The 26,062-nt window shown below is 36.9% G+C and overlaps 1 protein-coding gene across 6 annotated transcripts in view; it reads right to left on the reverse strand.

The window, feature by feature from the left end:
• Nucleotides 1-26,062, reverse strand: part of LOC150096516 (polyamine-transporting ATPase 13A3-like) — a 751,182-nt gene that overhangs the window by 325,021 nt on the left and 400,099 nt on the right. For all 6 annotated transcript variants that reach the window (XM_090407885.1, XM_090407886.1, XM_090407887.1 and 3 more), the window contains one exon: nt 19,975-20,237. In XM_090407885.1, the coding sequence (XP_090264011.1) occupies nt 19,975-20,237 (263 nt within the window). The remainder of the gene's footprint in view (nt 1-19,974; nt 20,238-26,062) is intronic.

A 26,062-nucleotide genomic window follows, 5' to 3' on the forward strand; every position in this document is an offset into this window, starting at 1 on the left:
TACTAGTCAACCTTCTTGTCTGCACTTTGTACTGCTCATCACTTTTTTCTTTATATTCCCTCTATGATGTTTTCTTTTTCTGCTTAGTTTATCCTTCTGACTGCTTCCAGTGCACTAATGATGTTCTTTACTTGTAGCTTCTCAAGAAATGACAATGCTCCAAGCTGCCTCTGAAGTCTGTCATAATGACCAACTTTATAGTTCAAACGATATATGCCCTTTCATTATTGAAAGTTTTACATGTTCAGCAACATCACAGAACAAGACTGCATGGTCACTTTCCCTGATCTAAGGCAGAGTTGCTACTGCAGTAATGGATACATCTTTCAATGCTATTACTAGATCAGCACTCAACATCCTCTTATCCACTCCATGACATGCTGTTTCTGGTAATTATCCCTTAGCAGCAGTATAAATTCCACTTCCGCCATCCCACGCTCCCTTTCCTCCAATCTATGTTCCCAGGGCTGAAGGCCCATCATAACTGCTCAACATGCACTCATTGTGCTAATCTTACAATGAATAGCATTCATATCTTCTAGTGGATGCCTGTGATGGCATCCACTAGAATCACAACCAACAATGGAACAAACAACAATGTAGTTTGTTCCATTGGCCTTTATCTCACACCATACAGCCTCAAATGAACCGTCTCCCTCAAAACTAAAATCCTCTTTAATTTCTAATTTTGTTAGTTGTAGTTCTTCACCTATCATCAGTAATAGCCCACTTTCCGTCTTGTTCCCTGTATTCTTCCTGAAAATACAATGCTCTTTACATTCTATCCATGTAACTATATCATTTAATTATATCAACCATGTCTCGCTGATGTCTATAGTTTTTATACAAGTTGAAAATTCCTTTCCCTTATTTCTGATACTTCTGGTATTCTTGTACATGCATTTCAACATTCTCTTGGACTCACAGTTATGGGCATCTTATAACAGCATTTCCAGTATGTTATTTTCAGTAAATTATCTCACCAGCTGTTCTGCTAATTAAAACAAAAAAAGAATAATAAATAAATAATAGAAATACATTCCTCCACATTTTTAGACACTGCAAAAATCACAGAAAAACAAAATATGTTTCTACTTTAATGGCTCAACACAACAGCGAAGGAGGAAGTTTATAACCTTAACTTAAAAGAATCAAAGGACAGTCGTATGTCAATGTATGAGGACTTGATCATTAGAGATGTGATTACTAATAAAGTGCACAAAACATGCTTTCCTGGTGGAACAATAAAGCAAATAACTGAGGCACTGCAGAAAAGGAAATACCGGACATCAAAATTAGTGGTAGTTGTGGGCACAAATAGCTTAGTTGGGGAGAAGAAGAATGTTGATAGAAATTTCAGGAAGTTGTTTCAGCAGGTAGAAGAAGAGTGTTGTTGGGAAAGTCAGAGGCAAGTTGCCCAGATATGATAACAGTGAATTGAGAAGGAGAGCAGAGATAATGAATAGTAAGATGCCTAAGTTGTGTGAGGCAAAGGGGGTTCACAATTTGTAAATCTGTGGAGTGAATTTCAAGGGAAGTTCAAATGGTATAAAACTGATGGATTACATTTGAATGGGTTTGGAGTTGGGCATTTAGAGAGGATATTGTTTTCTGAGAAGTCACAAAGTCAAGAAGTTAATGTAGCAAATGATCAGTCTACCTGTGAAACAGGATAGCACAAATCAACAGACTGTACAGCAGGAGGAAGTTGGATATAAGGTTGAAGATGTGGTTGCAGCAGCACAAGGTGAGGCTAAAAAGGTAAGAATGGAAATCCCAATCAAGATCAGGGAAACGGGAGTGGTCAAACCGAAGAGAGAGAGAGAGAGGTGTAGTATAACAGCTAGAATAGAGAATGTTGGTGCTGGTAGGATGGCCTCAAACACACAGCAATTGTTATGTTTATACACAAATGTAAAGAGTATTCAAAACAAGAGAGCTGAGTTTGTGGCATTGATTCAGATAGTATGCCCAAAAGTAATTGGAATAAGTGAAACTTCTTCCAATTACTTTTGGTGGAGGATGTGATGTCGGGAATAGAATAGAAGGATATATAATTTTCTGGAAGGATAGAGATGTGAAAAGAGGAGGGCAAGTGCTGTTAATGATTGCAGAGGAATTGTGTGTGCAAAGTGTGGAAGTTGATGGTGCATGCACAGATTTTGAATCTGTGTGGAAATTTAGAATCATAGGATGATGTTATAGACCAGGGAATGCAGAGAATACTGATTAAAGTTTATTTTTCACTAGGTTAGACTATGATAAATTTAGTTTAATTCTTTATCCCAGTGAGAGCAAACAAAGTTTACGCCTGAAAAATCTTCAGGACTGAATATAGTGTTGTACTATCTTTACCTGGGTAAGTAGTACAACATCAGGCAACTCGTAGCAAAGGTGGAGCAAGCTACGAACAATCTTATCCCAGTATCTCCCAAAATGCAAACTGAGGTTTATTGACCTCAATAAAGGTCGAAACTAGTCTGGGTAGTGGCCAATCCCTTAATGCATAACAGTATACATATCCACAAGGAGCTGTGTTTTGCATTATGGGAGATACTGGGTTAGGAGTGTTGATAGCTTGCTCCACCTTTGCTACGAGTTGCCTGGTGTTGTACTACTTACCCAGGTAAGATAGTACAACACTATATTCAGTTCTGAAGATATTTTCAGGCACAAACTTTGTTTGATCTCACTGGGATAAAGGATTAAACTAAAATTATCATAGCAGAGAATACTGATTGTGAAATATTTAGGCAAATTAGTTGGACATGTAAAAAGAAGGTGATCCTGATTGCAGACTTTAATTACAGGAATATAGACTGGAAGAAGATAGTGTACAGGAACAAGGAGAGCGAGTTTGTGGAATTTCTGAGAGATAAGTATCTTAAGCAGCATATGATTAAAGCAACTAGAGGCGTTAATGTTTTGGATTTGGTGATAACTTCACAAGATGTAGTTGTTAATGAGGTGTTGACACTGCTGCTATATCTTGTGTACGTCATTCCTTATTGTCCTTTATAAATCTTATCTATAGTTTTTTAGTCTTTCTACCAATTGTTCTGCTGTTCCTATTCCGGCCGCTAATTTACAGTGCTTAGTCTTAGTTAGAGACTATTTTTATCAGATACCATTCTTTCTGATGGATCACATGTACTATTTTTGCAGACAAAGAGAATGCCCTTGGCAAGAGCCAAAATTATCTATTGTTGCAGTTCTGGAGTTAGCTCCTTTTCAGAATCAAGAAAAATTTATTTGTTGGTATAGCTGCGCCATCTTGAATCCTATACAAAAAAGATATTCCTGTCAGCAGTGGTGAGCTATGGAGATTTTAACAAAAGGCTCGCATCGTCGAGCAAAAAAAAAACCTTTTAATACTTATATTGTGACTTTGTAGAGCTTCTTACAGATATGATAAATCCTGTAGGATATCAATCATTAATGCTATAGATCTTTTAAAAATTCCAAATTGAGAAGTCGGTTGAAAAAGCCCTTATATTTATCGTTCGGTGCAAAATGCTTGCATAAAGCTGGGTAATTTCTCCACACAGCAAGAGCCGTTCGTAAACTGCAAGCTGCCCATTGTGGTTCAAATACATGGCCGATCTTTAAAATTTTGATACCAAGGTCTTTTGCAATCGTATTTAATTCTCGTTGATTTTTTGGTGATGATGATAAAAATCATATAATTTATCCATAAATATTTCAAAATGATTTATTTCTTTAATGTTTTTTTCGAATCGTCTAATGCTAAGTGTAAACAATAAGCACAATGCCAAATCACAACATTGGAAAATTTTTGTAGAAGTCTGATTGCAACACCTGATTTGTTTCCTAACATTACACTAGCTCCATCAGAACAAAATGCAACGAAGTGATTTTTTATATAGTTATCAGAAAATCCATATGAATTTAAAGTAGCAATTATAGTAGCATGTATACATTCCACAGTGGTATTTCCTAGTTCTACAAGATTATTAAACAAGAAGAACAAGGGGCTCGCAAATTTGAGAAAAATTTAACAAAGGGCTCGCGTGAGCCCCTTATAGCTCACCACTGCCTGTCAGAGAGTTAACACGCAGATAATTAACACAGCATTAGAATCAATTATTTAATACACCCTATTAGTTTATTCCTTAATCAGCGTGGTAACCAAACCCCCTCCCCCCCACACACACACTTGAAATTTATACAGGTTCTAATTTTAGCAAGCGGTAAGTTGGTGTGAGAAATCAGGCAAGTTTCTTAGGTATAGAAAGTAAAACATTTATTTTACACTAAGGTATTGTACACAGAGATCAAAACTTTGCTTCAGACATATGACTTATTCATGAAAGAAAATCTCAGGTTCTCAGACAATCTATCTAATTGTAACTAAATAGTCATTTAAATTATTTTCAACAGATCAATTAATCCAATTCTTGTAAGCTCAACACAGATATATAATTTAACAACCTTTTAATTCCCTAGATTAGACTATAATATACCAAAATTCTATCATGGGCATAATTCAGTAACAATGAACTTCTAAAATTACAACATTTAGCCTCTAAGTAAAACACTATAGTCCAGACAGTTATAAAAGGTCCTATCACATATAAGGTTAGCACTTTCACTCACTCTAGTCCTGCTCTCAGCATGAAAGACAATAAAAGTTTCTACTTTACTGACCACGTGGGCTTAACATCAATCTTTGTTGTTTCCCTCCAGGTAGGTTCCTAGGTCTACTACCTGTAAATTCTTCCAACTTCTTAACCAGTGATTACGATCACGAATCACCGTTATTCCTATAACTTTAACGGCACCGCTTCGACAGATAGGCACGTGCGACTCGGCATAAGGCTGCAGTCTCCGCTGGCTGCATGGCTTTACTGCTGCTATGCTTGAAACAGATTGCTACCTGACTTTGTAGCCGTCGTTGACCATCCTTCTAGTCATCGCTATGAACTGCTTCCATTGGAACCCAATGCTGAGGGAAAGAGACACCACAAAGAACAGAGGACTGAGAGAGGGCTATATTCACTGGCAAATCCTTATATATCCCCTTGTCCACTCACCCAACTACATCACTGGTTGCTCACGACACCTAACTCTTTTTGCACCGTACCCTACGCTTCTTCCCGATATGCTCCCCATCACCTGAGTGCCGTACACGTGTCTCGGACTTCGGATTGCGATTGTCCCGGGGTTATGTTCAAAAGCCGATTAGGCTAAAGTGGATTTGGCTTAAACTTTCTCCTTCTAAAGTAACCTTTACTAAGACCTTTTAGACTCTGGTATGTTATTTATAAGACACTTTACAATTTATCACTTACAAAATTCTGTTAATAAAATATTAATACATTAAAGTTTTCACTTACACCTTATGTACAAGCATTTCCTTTTTATAGAGTTCTTAGATTCTAGATAAATCTCGAATGAAATGCTCGTTAACAAATTGAACCTTTCATTCCAGATTTAACACTGCCACTAGTTGGTGAGAGTGATCATGCGGTACTTGTTTGGGAAGTGACGAAACAAGAAAAGGTCACTGCCAAAAATAGATACATGTGGAAGTATAAAAGCAGGTGATTATAGGAAGCTCTGTAGTCAGCATCGGTACGTTGGATAGATGAGCTGAGCAGAAAAGATGTTGAAAATGCATGGAAATTCGTAAGGCAGTATCTGACAAAAGCAATGTATGACTGCATCCCAAGGGTTAAGCGAGTAAATAGAGTGGGAGTGAAATGAATGAACAGCAAAATCAAGCAAGCTGTGCTAGAAAAGAATATGTTATGGAGGAGGTACAAGACAGTTGGTGGTGATCATATCCATGAAGAGTATAAGGTGCAGGCTAGAAATGTGACGAGCATGGTAAAGAAAAGGTGCAGTATGAGAGGAGATTGGTTGGTCAGGCCAAGGTTAACTTGAGCGAATCTTTCTGCTACATGGAAAACAAGAGGAAGAATAATTATGGCAGACTAACATTGATGGATAATCATGGCAGCAGATTAACAGATGCAAAGGATACAGTTTCAATAGAATTATTTTATTCTATTGAAACTCGTTCAATAGAATTATTGAACGAGCACTTTATCAGTGTATATCATACTGGTATAAATTATCTGGTACAATATATAGAAGAGAGGCAAGTATTACGAGAATTGGAAGTGAAAGAAACAGAGCTGTATCAGATGGGTTGGGTTAGATGTGAATAAGGCTGTAGGAAAGGATAACATATCACCACGTATGCACCATATCCAACACAAGGTGTTGGAGAGACTGATAAGGAATAGAATACAGAATTGGGTTGATGGACATGGCATTCTTTATGAAGATCAGAATGGATTTGTAAAGGGTAGGTCCTGTGTAATTTACTTGCATTTTATGATAAGGTGACGAGTGTGTTAGATAAGGGAGACTCATATACAGTGATATTCTTAGACTTTGCAAAAACGTTTAATAGATTACCACATGATAAGTTGGTGTATAAGTTGGGAGTGATGATTGACAGTAGGCTGAAGTTTAGAAGGCATATTGCTAGGGTTGCAAAGGTTGCACATCGTAGTGCTGCTATGATAAGAAGTACTCTAACATGCAAGAATAAGGAAGTGGTTGTGCCACTGTGTCCCACGATGAGTCTTTGGACTCCTTGGAGGTGTCAGGAATAATAATAATAAATATTGGCTAGATGGATCAGAGATTGGCTCTGAACGATACCAGCAGGTTGTGTATGATGGAGCAGTGTCTCAGAAAAGAATGGTAACCAGTGGCATGCCCCAGAGTTCTGTGCTTGGACCCCTTCTGTTTAACTTGTTTGTAAAAGATATATCATGTGGACTGACTGGGGATCTTTTGTTATTTGCTGACAATGCAAAGCTGGGAAGAATTATAAGTAACAATGCTGATGATAAATTTTGTCTGGAAGATTTAAATAGACTTTTTACTTGGACAAAAGAGTGGGGTTGTACTTTTAATATCAATAAGTGCAAGGTGTTGCATTTTGGAGTGCAGAAATATAAGGCTGTGTATTATACTAATGGTGCCGTGCTGCAGGAAGTGGATGAGATTAGAGATTGGGAGTGATGGTTGACAGTAGGCTGAAGTTTAGAAGGCATATTGCTAGGGTTGCAAAGGTTGCACATCATAGTGCTGCTATGATAAGAAGTACTCTAACATGCAAGGATAAGGAAGTGGTTGTGCCACTGTATAAGGCACTGGTCAGACCACACTTGGGCTATTGTGCTCAGATCCGGTCACCTGGTTTTCAATGTGATGTGAAGACATTGGAGAGGGTCCAGAGACGAGTGAATAAGACAATGATGAAAAGCCAAACGGCTATTTTTTTCTGGTGAGTTTGTTAAGTTAAGGGGATAAAAATCCCTTATTGTTTATTATTTGTTTATTATACCTTATTATTTACATTATGAGAAAATATCAAGAATAGTGAGGGATCTTGCTCCACCTTTGCAACAAGTTGCCTTGGTGTGGCACTACCAAGTGGTCACTTACGCTTGGATCTGCCGACAGTTCGTCGGCATGAAACATTCAGATCGTAGTTTCGCTTACTGGCCGAAAAACAATAAGGGATTTTTATCCCCTTAACTTAACAAACTTGCCAGAAAAAAATAGCCGTTTGGCTTTTCATCTTAGTTATTATAATATGTTATAATATAATACAGTGACACACCTATCTGGCAATCGTATAGCGAAAGTATGCAAGTTCTTTTCACTTAAACTCTGATATTCTAGGTCTAGCTACTCACTGATGAGACCTCAAAAAAGGTTGAAACCTGTCTGGGTAGTGACCTCTCCTCATAATGTAAAAAAGTACTACATCTCCTAAGAGCTGTGTGTTTTTACATTATGAGAAAATATCAAGCATAGTAGGGAGCTTGCTCCACCTTTGCAACGAGTTGCCTTGGTGTGACACTACCAAGTGGTCACTTACGCTTGGATCCGCCGACAGTTCGTCGATATGAAACGTTCAGATCGTAGTTTTCGATCTTAGTTTCGCTTACTGGCTGAAAAACAATAAAGGATTTTTATCCCCTTAACTTGAATAAGACAATATCAGGAGTTTGGAATGCTGACTATGGAGAGAGGTTGAAGAGATGTGGATTTCAGAGTTTGGTGGATAAGAAGAAGAGAGGTGATATGATAGAGATGTTTAAGTTAGTGAGAGGATTTTATCAGATTAATCCAGAGGGGATTATAAAAAGAGTAGAAGGTGAGAGGGGAAGAACCAGAGGTCATTCCTGAAAGTTATGTAAAAGTGTGGTGAAGAAGGGTGTGAGGAGTACATTTTTTACATGGAGAATTGTCAGTGAATGCAATGCATTACCAGAATGTGTTGTAATACAAGGAGTGTTAAGGACTAAGATTCTATATGATAAATATGTGGTCAGTTGAATGAACCTCCCACGATGAGTCTGTCGACTCCAAGGAGGGTGTAATAATAATAAATGCCACATAGCTGTTAATGGCCTAAACATATTTTGGGACTGTCTTAATAACAACCACACAGTTAACAATGAACTAACATCCCAATGTGGATTTTTTTTTTTTTTACAAAGAGGTTTTCTTTAAATTGCATCCACAAAGCTTGTAAAACAATCACACATTTGGACCACTGAATCCAGTTTATCTACTCTAAAGATCAAATATGGAACATTTCAAAGCAGCTTCAGACCTAGAATAAGCAGGACAACAATCTCACACCAGGTGATGAGAATCATTCATCTAATTCATCTGAGCTTCTATAGCTCAGTTGGTGTAGAGGAGCCTTTTGGGTAAAAAGACCGAGGTTCAAATCCTATCTGTAATGTGAGCAACCATGATCAGGTCTGTTCAATTAAATGGACAGTTAACAAGTCTCATATGGAGGATTTTTCATCCCTCAAAACAGGCAAACAAGCCTCATGAACACACACAGATCTTCAAACATTAAATGCAAGCCTTCAGGAGATACAGCAGAGGAGTGGTAACTGTCTGCATTAATTTATTAGAGGACTCAAACTATCTTAGATGGTCAACAAGTAAATGGGAATTCACCTACCACCTAAAAACTTTCAAAAATATCCCAGCCACACAGGGATTTAGAGCAACATCCTGCTGGTTGTAGAGTGAAGGCTGTTTACTAAGCAACCAGCATGCAGGCAATATACATATTTTTAACAGGAATGGTGATTTTAGGTGGTTTATACAGAGCATAGATGACATGCATAGGCAGAGCAATGTGAAATTCATTCTAAGCATGCACTCATAAAATGGGAATTTTTGGTATGGCGAAAAAAATAAAAAACAGTACTGAACTTTGACACTGCCCCAAATATACGCACTATTAGATATGCAATTCGACTGCATGCAAATTAACAGAACGTATAGCGTCTACACTATTACATTTAGCTGTAGAAATGATGTTGACATTGTAAGAAAACAAGTTTATTGTTTAGCATTATTTTTGTTCATATGGAGTTAGTAGAGCAAATGGTCCATGCCTATGACGTGTGTGAGCAGTTTGTTTGTCATTTCTGTAAGTATGCCCCAAGCAATAGCGTCATAACTGCTTTAATCGAGAGGTTCTAATATACTGTAAATGTTCTGCTGCAATGCAATGGCATTTGGGGAGACAACAAACTGTTAACTCAAGTGAGAATCACGTGCATGTATGGAGAAAGTGTTAGTCTCCGAAACACAGTCAATATCGAATGGCAGTAAACTTGGGAAACTGAGGCAGTTACTACAGAGCATTCTTAAGGAGCTGGGGTCTTTTTGTACATCATTCAGGTGGGTCAGTGTTTAACAGAAATGGATTAAGCTGCACAGCAGAAATACTGTTCACGTGTGCTGGCCAATGTTTACGAACATCCGTCCTTCCTCCATGATGTCTGATTCTCAAAGTGCATTACCATCTAAGCAGTCACGTAAATGACAGATCATAGCAAAATATAAAGAATTCAGACTCCCTCTGGTAATGTGTTTCTTAGACAACTCTAAAGTTTTTGACTGTATTGAGCATGCGAAACTGTGGGAAGTAATGAAAAGAATGGGTTTCCCCAAAACACTATCAGGTTGATAATCAACTTGTACAAGGAGCAACAAGCCACGGTAAGAACAGGTGTTGGATTGACTGACTGGCTTCAAGTTGGAAAAGGAGTTAGGCAAGGATGTTTACTTTCTCCTCACTTGTTTAGTATATATGCAGAGGACATCATGCGTGAAGCATTGGATGAGCTCCAGATAGGAATTACGATAGGAGGTAGATTGATCAGTAATCTGAGGTATGCTGATGATACAGTACTCCTTTGTAATGACATGGAAGAACTAGGACTAATTCTTGACAAAGTTAACAAGATCAGTAATAACAGAGGACTTCAACTCAATCCTAGCAAGACAAAGATTATGGTTCTCAAAGGAAATACAAACAGAGAAGCTCTTGAGAAACAAGTGTACCTTAATGGAGAAAGAATTGAGGAAGTCAGCAAGTTTGAGTACCTGGGATCCATTATTAATGTGAAGAATTGCTGTTCAGAAGATGTCATAAAAAGGTTAGGAATGGCTAAAACAACAGTCAGAGACCTGCCTAAAATCTGGAAGGATGGATCTATCTCCATGGGAACAAAGTTGAGGATTTTGGATGCAGTTGTTTTTCCAACAGGGACTTATGGATGCGAGACTTGGAACCTAAAGAAGTCAGATAAGAAACGGATATCTGCTTTTGAGATGTGGTATTACAGAAGGCTGTTGAGGATATCATATACTGAAAGGCGTACAAATGAATGGGTGTTAAAAAAGATCAGCAGAACTTTAAGGCTTCTTAAGGATATTGACAGAAGAAAGTTAAAATATTTTGGACACATAGAAAGGATGAAAGGGGGACTTCTCAGAACAGTGATAGAAGGTAAAGTTCCTGGAAAAAGAGGCAGGGGTAGATCATCAGTGAGATGGATGGATGGATGGCATGTGTGGAGTGACTGATCTTCAGATAGTTGAGGCCACCAGAAAAGCAAACAACAGGACTACATGGCGAGGCCTGGTGTGGCATATCACCGAGCATCGGAGTGACCATATGGCATCTATAGATGCCCAGTGAAGTAGTCATGTAAATAGACAAACCTACAGGTTTCTTGGTTTCTCAAGACCTGAATTTGTCCAAGAAAAACTTCTTCACAGTGAGGTCACAGCATGGTATGCAGTTTTTCAGCCATGGCATAAGTGGGCCCTACGTCATTAAAGAGGGTGGTATAAACGTGACCTGAATGCTACATTGAGAATATTTGGTTCCGTTCACTGAGGGTTTGCATAGGATGTGTCATGCAAAAAACATTCCATTTCGTGCACAGGTATTCCGACAGGACAAGAGCAATCTGTTACACATCACGTGTAACAGATTGCTCTAAATAGGCTCTTGTCCTGAGCCTATTTAGTGAATATAGAGCCTATTTATCAGAACTGTTCCCCGGGAGGCTCATTTGAAGGTTCACAGAATTCCCATACCGTTCACGTTCTCCTGATCTCACATCGCTTGATGTCTTCATTTGGAATATGTTGCAGGAATGGGTATACTAGCATGACCTGCCTTCAACTCTTGATGAACTAAAGGATAAAAGTACACAATATATCTTGGCAGATTCTCCAAAATGACAGAGAATCTCACATCTGCTATAAAACCTGTCAGAAACATGAAAGACAAGGTTATCATTTCGACCTCATAATCTGCCATCATTATGGCATATTATGAGGTCGAAATGATATTTGACCTCTTTATTTGACTGATAGATGTGGATGTATATATCATCAGGTGTAAACATATATTTCTTTGTTAATAAAAAACCCCTTTACTCAATAACATATATTGCTGAGTTACCAGTACTGGTATTTTTTTTGTGTCATATTGCATTTCCCATAAATTAATGCTGAATACAGGGATTACATTCTGAACAATGAAATTTGACCACAGTAATATTAAATGAAAGTCAACAAAACAATACTTCATGCTCAACTAATGATTAATAGATCCCAAGAAATGAAAACACTGCCTTAAAATTAAGCAAATTACGAGTAGCTAGTTTTCAAGACAGTCTTCTTTTTTCTTTCTAAATTCATTGATAAAATGTATAAGAATTTTTTAAATCTGTAGCAACTTTTCTAGAAAGCTCAAAATTTGAATCTTGTGATGTGAAAGTTCCAACTGCTTTTTCTGTGTTGAAAAGTTTGTCGAGTCCATTATATTGAAAGAACAAACAGGAATTTCAGTAATTAAATCTTCTTCCACAGCTTCTTCATATTTTTCCATTTCAAGGAGGTTTTCATTTCTGAGATAACTATTGTGTGTTTAAAGCAGATCAGTGATGTTAGTTGTAGAAACATGAAGTTGCAGTTAGTTAGCAATATTAATGACTACTTCTGTCATTGTGGATGACTTCTGCTGGAGAACAGAGTACTGTATCATTAAGCTGAGCACAGTAGTACTGTACTATACATACTACATAAGTGGTTTGAAATACCACATTTATGAATGTTTAGCATTTATTTATTGTGATTAATGTTCATATTTTTGATTTTGTTGATACCTGAAAAAAAAATACTTGGTAAACCCATTAATTCAAAGCAAGAACTCATAAAACAGGAACTGCCTGTATTTTCTAAAAACATGGTTTGGCATTTTAGAAATTCTGGTGCCTCTTTAGCAAACAAATGTTTGCGCATGACATATCTTCATTGCTATGCTACTTGTATATGAATAAGTTTGTTTGATTTCAAGGGAGTGTCATTAGTATTATGGGATAGAAGAGTCTTGGTGTCTGGAATTAAAATCGAACACCTAAGAATATGAGGCTAGTACATTATGTATAGTAATTACATAAGTACTCTGGCTGGTTTGCTTATTTTGCAAGATGAAAATATCCTTCGGCATCCATATAAGACATGGAAAATTTTTGAGAAACTTTTGGTTGCCCCCGACATTTCAAAGGCATCCGATTAGAATCCTTTCTTTTAAGCTTACATGGTGATCCGAATGCATTTTTGAAAATTATGGAGACAATTACCATGTTTGAATAAAAACTTTAGTTTAATATAACTAAAATCTACATTAGCCGTTTTGACCTTTATGTCAAGGTCATCTGCTGGAGCATACAACTATACACAGAAAACAAGCTACACTACAATCAAACTGGTTTGTTAAAGACACTGACCAACCGCTACAACAATTGTTGGCCTGACCTCTGGTGGGAAAACAAAAAAAAAATCATCATCATGCATATCAAGGATTTAGGCCTAGCATGGCCCGTTCCGGCCTTAGAAGTCATCGTTGAATCGTTTAAGAGGACATCCTGGTTTTCTTTTTCCTTTAAGGCTTGTTTTGGTAATCTTTCTGTTTTCATTCTTTGAACGTGTTCCATCCATTAATGTTTATATTTTTTAATTTTTTCTATTACTGGTTCTTGGTTTAATTCTTTCATAATATCTTCATTTCTTTTGTGATCAAATAGGGTATACATTGCAGTTTTTCTCATAAAATTCATTTCTGCTGTTGTTAATCTTTGTTTGCCTTTTTGTTTTGTCCAGATTTTGCTTCCATACATTAAGACTGCTAGGGCTAATGTATTCTGTACTTTTAGCCTGGTTTATTTTTGAACAAGGTTTGGTTTAAATATAGAGTTAATTACGCCTGTTATTTTTAAATATTTTCCAATTTTTACGTTTATATCTTTTTCATTTTCATATGTGATCATACATCGTAGGTAGTTAAATGAATTCACCTGTTCTAAGATCTTGTTATCATTTACTATTTCAGTTCTTGCTGGATCTTGTCCTTTAAAGGCCATAGTTTTTGATTTTTCCGTTGATATTATCATACCATAATCTTTGGCTATCTCATTTAGATCTAAAATAGCTTTCTGTAAGTTATCTTCAGAATTTGTAATTATTATTTGGTCGTCGGCAAAGAAGAGAGTGTTTAAGTTAACTTTAGGAGAAAGTTTAATTCCTTGATGTAAATTTTTATTCCATTTTATTATTATTTCATTTAAGTAGATATTAAAAAGAGTTGCCGAGAGGGGACATCCCTGTCGGACCCCATGGTTTATCTCTCTCGTATATGATAGCTCGTGATTTAATCTTATTGTATTTGATTATTTTCATATATACTTGTGATAGCTTTTAAGATATTATTTGGTATATGTCTTTCTTTTAATATGTTAAATAATGTTTCTTTTAACATTGTCAAATGCTTTTTTAAAGTCAATAAATGTGTTTCTAAATTATATTCTCTTCTTTTCTCTCTCTATTATTAATTTTAGGCAAAAGGCCAGGTCTATACATGATCGTCTATACATAAAAAAAAATATCTTTATATACACACACACACACACACACACACACACACACACACACACACACACACACACATCAACACTAGAGTCCTATTATTAGTGTTATCTGTTGGTTGTAGAAATACATTGAGCACAACAACAAGTATCTATCTATATACATATATTAACATCATGTACATTCCAACCAGTTGGTATGGAATGGTTTCTAATACTAGCTGAAGATTGGCTAGAGTCCTGACTTATGCTGGATCTTATATATTAGGTAGGCTGAATGTGTGCCATTCAGATCCTTGGAATTTTCATGCCATCTTTGTTGTTGATATTTGGCTAGTTTATCAGGATTTCGCAGGCTTCCATAAATTTCCTTTTGTACCAGGTTTTTGTGCGGTGTAAAGAGCGGATGCTTTTCCAGTTGATTTGGTGTAAGGTGTCGAGTGCGTGGTCTGAGAGACCTGCTTCACCATAATGGTTATATTTAATGTGTCCTTTCTTGCGTATAGGGATTGTCTGTCCTGTTTCATCAATGTGCGGTAAGTTACAGGTGCCGCAGATGCAATAGACTCCAGGATGTGCTAATGGGAAGAGAGAATCCTTAGAGGAGTTGAATGTGGTTTTAAGTTTAGTGGGTGGTTTAAAGGTGGTATTGAGGTTATAATGTTGTAGGATTCTGTTGATTTTTTTCCAGTAACCCTTTAATGTATGGGATGGCTATAGTTTTACTGTAATCTAGATTCGTTTTTGCTGTTGTTTTATGGAGTATTTTATCAACGGTATTTTTGTTATAGCCATTATTTATGAATGTGTCGCTGATAATTTTCAGTTCTTGTTTCAGGGCTTGCTGGTTAGAGCAAATTGTTGTAGCTCTGTTTTTAAGGATGTTAATGACTCCATATTTTTGTGATGAGTGGTGGTATGAATTAGCATGCATGTATTGGCCAGTGTGTGTCAGTTTTCGGTAGACTGTGAAGGATAGACTGCCTGAAGGAAGACGTGCGACTAGTGTGTCTAGGAACGGGAGCGAATTTTGGTTTTCGATTTCGATGGTAAATTGTATACGTTCGTATTGTTTGTTCAGGTGGCTAAGGAACATGTTTAGTGTTTGTCTCCTGTGCGGCCAGATCGCGAACACGTCGTTGACGTATCTAAGCCATTGGGGGGAGGGGTAGTGGTGAGCCCATGGCTGTACCTTCTTTTTGTAGGTAAAATTTGTTTTGCTGGTCTGTGGTATGTGAGCAAAGAGGGCCGTAATGTCGCGTGGAAATTTGTTCTGTAGTAGGAGAATTGTGTCATTGATGGGGACATTAGTGAAGAGGGGCAGAAACGTTGAAACTGACTAATAGGTCGTCTTTGTCGAGTGTTATGTTTTTAATTTTGTTTATAAAGTGTTGTGTGTTTATCCTTTTTGTTGGGTTATTTAATGTCGGGCAGAAATTTGTTCTGTAGGAGAATTGTGTCATTGATGGGGACATTAGTGAAGAGGGCAGAAGAGGCATCAGGTCCCTAACTAAAAATATAGCAGATAAAATACAACTAAAAACTAGTAATGTCCTGAACACTAAGAAAACCATACAGAACTATCTCACAAAAACAGAATTAGCAGCAATTAAGTCATTAAAAGCCAAACAAAACATAATAATAATGAAAGTGGATAAAGGCAATGCCATTGTTGTCCTTGACAGGTCAACATACGTACTTCAAATGAATCAACTAGTAGCCGATAACAACACATAAAATGGTAAATTATAACCTAACAAAAAGGATAAAGGATAAAACAAAGAAACTACTCAAGTCCATCACTTCTTGGCACCAGACACGGTTAAAAAACTCAAACCCCACTACGCCCCCCCCCCCAGAATATATGGGGTCCTGAAAATACACAAACAAAACAAAATGTGCCCCAATTACTACTTAGCCAAGAAATTAGCAACAACACTCAAATTCAAGGAGTTGGTAGGTCATTTCCCCTCCTACATAAAAAAACACACAATGCTTTATAAACAAAATTAAAAACATAACACCTTATTAGTCAGTTTCGACGTTTCTGCCCGCTTCACTAATATCTTCATCAATGACACAATTCTCCTACTACAGAACAAATTTCCACCCGACATTACGGCCCTCTTTCCCCACGTACTACAGTCGGGCAAAACAAATTTTACCTACAAAAAGAAGGTACAGCCATGGGCTCACCACTATCCCCCCCCCCCCCAATCGCTAACTTGTACATGGAAACCTTTGAGCAAAGGCTCTTGATTCCACCACGCTAAGACCGACTGTCTGACTTAGATATGTCGACGACATGTTCGCGATCTGGCCGCACGGTGACAAACGCTAAACACATTCCTTAGCCACCTGAACAAACAACACGAATGCATACAATTTACCATCGAAATCGAAAACCAAAATTCGCTCCCGTTCCTAGACACACTAGTCACATGTCTTCCTTCAGGCAGTCTATTCTTCACAGTCTACCGAAAACCGACACACACTGGCCAATACATACAGGCTAATTCATACCACTACCCATCACTAAAATATGGAGTCATTAACACCCTTAAAAACAGAGCTACAACAATTTGCTCTAACCAGCAAGCCCTGAAACAAGAACTAAAAATCATCAGTGACACATTCATAAATAATGGCTATAACAAAAATACCGTTAATAAAATACTCCATAAAACTACAACAAAAACGAATCTAGATTACAGTAAAACCATAGCCATCCCATACATTAAAAGGTTATCGGAAAAAATCAACAGAATCCTACAACATTATAACCTCAATGCCACCTTTAAACCACCCACTAAACTTAAAACCATATTCAACTCCTCTAAGGATCCTCTCCTCCCATTAGCACATCCTGGAGTCTATTGCATCCGCTGCACCTGTAACTTACCGTACATTGGTGAAACAGGACAGACAATCCCTATACGCAAGAAAGAACACATATTACACATTAAATATAACCATTATGGTGAAGCAGGCCTCTCAGACCACACACTCAAAACCTTACATCAAATCAACTGGAAAAGCACCCGTGCACAAAAACCTGGTATGAAAGGAAATTTAAGGAAGCCTGCGAAATCTTGATAAACCACCCAAATATCAACAACAAAGATGGCATGAAAATTCCAAGGATCTGGATGGCACACATTCAGCCTATCTAATATATAAGATCCAGCATAAGTCAGGACTCTACCCAATCATTAGTTAGTATTAGAAACCATTCCATACCAACTGGCTGGAATGTGTACATGATGTTAATATATGTATATAGATAGATGTGTTGTTGTGCCCAATGTATTTCTACAACCAACAGATAACACTAATAATAAGACTCTAGCGATGATGTATAATTTTTTTTTTTTCCCCACCAGAGGTCAGGCCAACAATTGTTGTAGCGGTTGGTCAGTGTCTTTAACAAACCAGTTTGATTGTAGTGTAGCTTGTTTTCTGTGTATAGTTGTATGCTCCAGAAGATGACCTTGACATAAAGGTCGAAACGTCGAATGTAGATTTTAGTTATATTAAACTAAAGTTTTTATTCAAACACGGTAGTTGTCTCCATAATTTTCAAAAATGCATCTGATTAGGTTTGGCACAGAGGCCTACTTAGCAAACTGTCATCCTATGGTCTGCCTTCCACTCTGCAACTGGATTGATAACTTTCTTGTGGGTTGCTCACCAAATGTCACAGGAGACGGTTTCCTCTACTCAGATTTCCCCACCAATTCATAAGTACATGATTCTGTTCTTTCACTCACTATCTTCCTCTTCTATATAAATGACTTGCTTTCACTGACTTTCAATCCTATCCATCGCTTTGCAGATGACAGTATGCTCCATTCTTCATTTTCATTTGACAAACCTTGTAGTGCTTTAAATATTAGAATCCTCAAGAACTAGCTTGTATGGCAGGACAACCTTGTAAACTTCGATGCCACCAAAACTCAGTGTTTTAGTGGCATTTTAGTGGCAGAGCTAAAACATGTGACAGTGTTTTAGCTCTTTCTACCTGTCTGATCGCTCGGTAGAAAGAGCTCTTATCTTTCCTCGCCTTCAACAATACCTAGATATCCACCTAGTTGAAATGCATTTGTGCATTTCAACTATAGCTTCTGCAGCTTCCAAAAAACTTGATTTACTTTTCTTCGTACAAGACACTGCTTCACACCTTTACAACTGCTAACTCTATACAAATCCCAAATCTGCCCAACCATGGAATATTACTCCCATATTTGCTTCAACTCCGCTCTCAAAAATGTTCAGTTTCTGCTTTGTGCCTCTTCTGCAGATACTTTCGTGGACAGTGCTCTGCCGAATTGGCCACTAATTATTCCTCCAAAATCATTAGCATAAGAGCCACTGTTAACCAACACCCTTTTACAGTCCATCTTGTAACTCATTGAACCAACTTCACTGCCTCCTCTTTCATTCCATCTACTTCTGTTCTTTTGCACAGTCTCTCCCACTGCCTTCCCCAAAAAATACAACCTTCAGAATACAAGCTGTTCAAACCAAATGTGAACAGATTTCTCCTTTGTTCTTACACTCTTGCTCACACAATGGCACTGATCTGCTTATAGGTCTTGTGACCTTTTGTGAGTGGAACAGATAAAAATAATAATAATAAATAAAAAGACTGGACAATTCACCTTTAGCTTCAATCAATAAGCCAGCTTGATGAGAATCCAACTGCTCTCTACATGCAAGAAGCATAAGAATGAAGACATTTCACTTTTATGTGGTTGAGCTTAGGTGAAATAAGTAAGAAAATGAGAATGAATTTTCTTTCTGTTTTTCATGCTGTCAGGTATAACATACTTTAAAACATAAATTAAATCAATGGCAAATTAATACAGCCATACTTATTGATCAGGATAGTGTTTTACAGCTGCTGTTGATTCCAAAAACAGTCTCTCAGACCTATAGTGAGCTCTACACAGTACATCTTAATCCTGTGTGAAGGAATAACCACAGCATGGTCTGTCAGTGGTGACTTGCCATAGAGATGATCCTGAACAAGTTCTTATGCTCTTAAAGGTAGATGTTAAAAGATCTTCTATGTCTATTAGAAGTTTGTTAAGTTGCAGGCACAAACAACCTCATACACTCCAGGATAAAGGTTATTAGCTGGATGTGCAATTTGAAAGTGACAAAAATTACATTAATGAATAAGTTAAGCTTCAAATGTATCCAAGATAAGGAGGTTAGTTTATATATACTATATATATATATATATATATATATATATATATATATATATATATATATATATATATATATATATATATATAGTGAATAGTTTTCTTGTGATTTGGTGTTGTACCAGGTAAGAGAGGAATAGGGACGTGCAGTATTTTGTCTGTTTTACAAGGATTGTAGCCACTGGGCTTAAAAGGTGTCTCAAACAGGATGCTGTAATGTTGGGATGGAAGGTTGTATGAGTGCTTATGTACTCACACAACCTTCTTGTGCTTATATACCTTCCAGTGTACATGTGTAGGTATACAGAAAATGGTTACAGACCTATGCAACAATATTTTTGGAAAAACAATTTTTCCCCAATATATTAGAGAATGGTCTATAATGTTAACCAAGAAATCTACAAATAACTAGCAACTAGATATAATTAAACAAGGCGCGCGATAATACTCACTTGCTATCTTTGGCAGCTACAACTCCCCACATGTCTAGACCCTCTTCTGTTAGCGTTCCAGTTTTGTCAAAGCAAACACAGTTAATACATCCACTGATGTTAATGGCTCGAGGAGATATGCAGTAAATTTCAGATTTTTTTAACCTTTGTTGTGCATACACAATACCCATTGTCATTGCTGCTGGAAGTGCTGGAGGAATAACAATTGTTATCAAATCTAATGCTCTAAGAGCAATATTTCCTGCTGGTATGTTCCGTTGGGCCTGATCATGAAAATAAAATAGAAGCAATTATGTATCCAAATTCTCTTGCCACTTAAGTGAAAAAAAAAAAAAAAACCACCTTATTTTAGTGAAATACAAAAATTCAAATTTTAAATGATTTAGATATACAAATATTAAATGGATATAAACAGAGATTAGTAAATTAAATTAGACTAGAGCAACTAACAGGAGATGCATGTAATATGTGAGTAAATTGCATGTATATTCAAGGCTGTGTTTTTCTTTTGTAGACATAAAAAAAATTTAAGTTTTTATGTTTGAGACATAATTATATACTAACATAGATACAACTGTTATTATACTATATAGGGGGAGGAGTGTTATTAATGATAGCTGATGAACTGCAGCCAAAGAGAATAGAAGTTCAATTTCAGGATAGTGAAAATAGCACACTTGAAGCTATCTGGTGTGAGATTGAGGTCAGCAGAACAAAATTTACAGTTGGGTACTGCTATAGACCAAGTGATGGAATAGATGATGGAGACAGTATGAATAGGCAAATAGACTCAATGAGTGGAGGACAGGTAATTATTATGAGGGGGATTTCAACTATGGTAACATTGATTGGAGGGAGGAGAGGACAAATGGGAGGAAGGAAATGAATTTTATGCAGTTACTAAGGGATAACTACCTGAGACAGCATGTAATGGAATATACTAGGGGTTCGAGAGTGCTTGACCTAGTTATTGCATCTGAGAAACTGACTATTATGAATATGACCATATTGCCACCAATTCTTGAGAGTGATCATAAGGTCTTGAGCTGGAAAGTGGCTAAATGTGTGGAATTTTCAATTAAGACAGGGTACATGTGGAATTACCGGGCTGGTAAGCATGACGAGCTTAGAAGATTGCTTGGATTAGTGCCATAACATGTTAAACTGCAAGAGCTGGATGTTGATAGTGCATGGGAAATGATTAAGGAGAGTATGAGGGAGGTAATGGCTGACTGCATACCTACAGTCCGGAGAGTAAATCAAGTGGGAATTAAATGGATGAATAACACCATTAAGCTTGAGCTGCAAAAAAAAAAAAAAAAAAAAAAAAATTGTGGATGAAATTTAAGGAGAAAGGTGACTTGCAGGCAAATGAACAGTACAAAGCAGAGGCCAGAAGGCTAACTAGTGTGGTAAGAAAAGCTAAAGCACATTATGAAAGTAAATTAGCAATGCAAGCTAAAGTGAATCCCAAACAGTTCTTTCGATATGCTGCAAGTAAAAGAAAAAATGTATACGGCAAAATGATTCTAAGGAATGCCGATGGCAGGGAGGTAACTGAATCAGATGAAATAGTAGAATTACTAAGCAAACACTTTGCAAGAGCATATCACCCAGGCTGTAATATTGCAAGAACTAGAGAAAGAACGGCTGATACAGGAATTGAAGTGAATGAAATGGTGTGAATAGTATACCACAGAACCTTAATGTAAATACATCTGTGGGATTCGATAGTATACCAGCTCAAGTCTTACGTGAAGCGGCAAAGGAATTGTCAGTCCCTTGACCATATTGTTTCATTTAAGTCTCAGCTCTGGGTTAGTCCCAAGGGGTGGAAAGAGGGGAAAATAATTCCATTGCATAAAGGTGGTTCCACGACTGCTGTTGCAAATTACCAACAATCAGTATATCAGAAATGGTTGTAAAGGTTTTGGAGATATTAGTCAAGAGCAAAATACAGGAATGGATAGATGAAAATGGGATACTGTATGGAGGACAGCATGGTTTTGTGAAGGGTAGATCATGCCTCAGTAACTTGCTCATACAGTGACAGTTGAACTGGATAAGGGTAATGGATTTACAGTGATACTGCTGGACTTTGCTAAGGCATTTGACAAGATACCACATGGAATTCTAATCAGTAAACTGCAACACATGGGGATGGATAGGAGGGTGGTTGATGGAGAGATATCAGAGAGTCGTTTATTCAGGAGTGGAGTCCAAAAGAAGGCCTGTTACTAGTGGTGTGCCATTGGGTTCTGTTCTTGGACCACTGCTATGGGAAAGGATCTGAGAGGAACTGTTCATTTATTTGCTGATGATGCAAAGTTAGGTAGAGCAATAATGAATGCACATGATTTGAATAGATTGGCAGTCTGTGCTAATGAGAATGGATGTCAGTTTAATGCAGCAAAGTGAAAGTGTAAGTTTATGCATCTTGGGGTGAAAAAATTAGCAGCAGTATATCACATTGGTGGAACTGTACTCCAGGAGGTTGACAAAGCCAGAAATTTGGGTGTGTTGGTGGATAGGGATTTAAAGTTTAGGGGGCACATAGCAAAAGTGGCTAAATCAACTCATCAGATCACTTGGTTACTGAAGAATACTTTGATGAGCAGAGATAAGCAAGTTATTGTTCCTCTTTATTGAGCTTTGATAAAACCCCATCTTGACTACTGTGCCCAGATCTGGGCCCTGGGTTTCTTCTTTATGGAGAGGAGGTAGAGAGGATCCAGACGTGCGTGACCAAGATGATAGCTGGTTTTTGGAATGAACCTTACGAGAACAGGTTGAAGTTCTGTGGGTTACAGAAATTGGTTGATAGGCAGAAACCAGAAAAGGGTTTTTACAAGATTAATTCAAAGAAAATTTTTCAGAACAGGTCTGGTGATGGGAGAACTAGAGGACATCCATGGGCAGGAGTGGTGTTAGAACTAAGTTTTTTACTTGGAGAGTGTTGAATGAGTGGAATAATCTGCCAGAGTTTGTTGTGGGTGCCATGACTATAAATGAGTTCAAAGCAAAGTATGATAGATACTGTGCAAACGCCGAATAGTTTTTCTTGATATGATGTTTAGGGCCTTCCTCGATGAGTCTAAGGACTCCTTGGAGTTGACTGTAATAATAATATTTTCATTTAAAATCTTTTGAAAACTTGTAGAATTAATTGCCAGAATTAATAATAATATTTTCATTTAAAATCTTTTGAAAACTTGTAGAATTTGATGAATAAAGTGCATTAGCTTTCAACTATGTTAATAACTTAACACTTGGAAAACTTTTACTGGAGAAAGTAACTGTTTCTAAGTAAACTTTATTGGCTTTCCATGATATATTATTCAGAGCTATATATCATGTACAATATATTTCCTGTTTCACTTATATTTACTTACTGACTTCAATGGTCATGCTAGGCAAAAAGTTCTGATTTACTAGTCTTTGCCTTTTAACTGAAAATTAAAACAGGAAGATGGGTATGAAGCCATAATAAATATACATTTTTAAATTTTAAATATTTATATTTATTATGGCTTCATTCTTTTTCAAATTTTTTAAAATTTAAATTAAAAATTTTTTTTTTTTATTCAGCTGCTGCTATTTGGTTGGATTCAAACCAGCATCTTAGCTTAGTAATACAAGGAGCTCAATGTCTGAGGGTTTTTGGATAAAGAAGTTCTTGGAATTCTGCACCATTTGAGCACTGCAAGGTCTGTCAAATAAAGAAAATACAGGAAAACCTCGCTTAACGTGATTAATTAATCCATCAACTGATGCACGCTAAGCGAAATCACATTAAGCAAATACAATAAAGAATAGGAATAATTATAGGAAAGGTTGACTTCTATTTGGGTTTATAGGTCAGATTTATTTTCAAACTAAGTTATACCAACTAGTTTCACCAACTATAGCTGTTGGCTTCGTCAGGGTAAAAGATATATAGATGTAAGACCACTTAAAATGCTGAAACTGTACATGGACCGAATACAATTGCATTTTTACAAAAAAAGAACGCGTACATCACATGCACAGAGCATGTATGATCTCACCTGTTGTTATGTAGGAACGTTCTATAATTTGTAGCAAAATTTAATTCTGGCAAGTTTAAAGATCTAATGAGGGTCTTCCAGATCTCAGGCAGAATTAATCCTTGGTTTCTATTTAGATTTTGTATTGAACAAATAACTGTTGTGGCTTCTTCATTCGAGAGCAGAAATCCTCCTCTAAGTAGGGCATGGAGCTTTTGTCCCATTCTATGGTATGGTCTGTCCTAGAGAAATGAAAGGCTAACCCCGATTTGTCTTCTCTATTATTGTTTACGTCTCCTATGTGTTCCTTTTTCCTGATTTCAAAACATCTAGAAGTCTGACCAATATAGTTCAAGCCGTACGAGCAGGGGATGTTGCAGACTCTGGCATATTTATAAAAAAGGATGACTGTCTTTTGGAGATCTTAAGAATTGGCAGATGGTCTTTGAAGGTTTAAAAGTCAATCGTATTCCATGTGGCTTGAGGAGTTTGGCAACCTTATTGGAAACTGTCCCTGTATACGGAATTACAATAATGGAATTATAACGTATATCTTCAGGCTGTCTTTGTGGGGGGGGGTCACAGAAAAGTATCTTGTGGATCAATTTTCTAGGATAACCATTCTTTGTAAGGTTATTTGATATTAGGGATAGTTCATTTTTGAGGTCTTTATCATCTGTTGTAATGAGAGAGAGGCTCTATTTTTTAGTATGTGTACAATGCAAAGTTTCTGAGAAATGTGGTGTGAAGAAGTGAAGTGCAAGAATCGACCTGTATTGATTGGTTTGCGATAGACTGTAAGGCTGCTGCATCCATCTGTTTGTTTCTTAATTAAAGTGTCCAGAAATGGTAATTGGTTTTCTTTCTGAAGTTCTAAAGTGAATTTAATTTTGTAATGCAAAGAGTTGATCTTGCTTAGAAACTTGAACAGATCCTTTTCAGTATTTTTTCAAACAATAAAAATGTCATCCACATATTTCTGCCACACTGCAGGTTTAGGGTCTAGTTGAGATAAAATTTTACTCTCAAATTTCTCCATGAAGAGATCTGCACAAGGTGAGGAAAGAGGGCTTCCCATTGCAAGGCCTGATAATTGTTGATAAATAGTTTTATTCCATAGTAAAAAGTTGGATTTTAAACAATGATGGAACAGATAAGTGACGTCTTGGGGGAAAAGGATTCTTAAAATGTCAATTACTTCCTCTACTGGAATGTTGGTGAATAAAGATGTAACATCCAGGCTTTCCAGAAGATCTGTATTGGAGATCAAGATGTTGCTTAATTTCTCCACGAAATGTTGTGAGTTACGTATATAAGTATCCGAATTGCAGATGTGTGCCTTAAGGAGACCTGCAAGGTGTTTGATAATAAATAAGTAGGCGAATTAATTCCATCAACAATGGGGCATAATGGTATTCCATTTTTGTGGACTTTGAGAGAGCCATATAGTCTCGGCGTTAGTGGATGCATAGACTTCAATCTAAGTTTTAAGTCTGTTTGTCAGCTATCCATATTACGTAATAAATCATTGGTATCATTGCGATTCTTTGATCTGGGGTCTGAATCTAAAACACAGTAGGTAGATGTATCAGACAGTAAGTTAGTTATCTTTTCTTTGTAATCATTGGTGTTTAAGATCACTGTAGAGTTACCTTTATCGGCTTTTAAGATGATGATTTCTTTATTTTTCCTTAACTCAAAAATAGCTCTTTTCTCTAGAGGAGTGATGTTTTTGTTGGGAGCTTTTGAAGAAGAGAGAATGATAATGCTTTTTAGTCTGAGATCATTAGCTATGAACTCCGGTAGCAATGAAACTGCCTTTTCTATATTGGATATGATGTCAACTTTAGGAATTTGATAAGGGGTAATAGCAAAATTGAAACCTTTTTTAAGTATACTTACTTCTGGTTTTGTTAAAACATGATGAGAAAAATTAAAGATATCTGTGTTATCCGGCAGACTAGGTTTTGACTGAAAATGTTTTTCGTAAAGAAGCGAGTATACTTAAATGGAATAAAACTATTTATCAACAATTATCAGGCCTTGCAATAGGAAGCCCTCTT

Source organism: Typopeltis vanoorti, chromosome 18 (assembly GCF_054136105.1).
Source record: "Typopeltis vanoorti isolate ZY-2024b chromosome 18, IOZ_Tvanoo_1.0, whole genome shotgun sequence".
Classification (NCBI taxonomy): domain Eukaryota; kingdom Metazoa; phylum Arthropoda; class Arachnida; order Uropygi; family Thelyphonidae; genus Typopeltis; species Typopeltis vanoorti.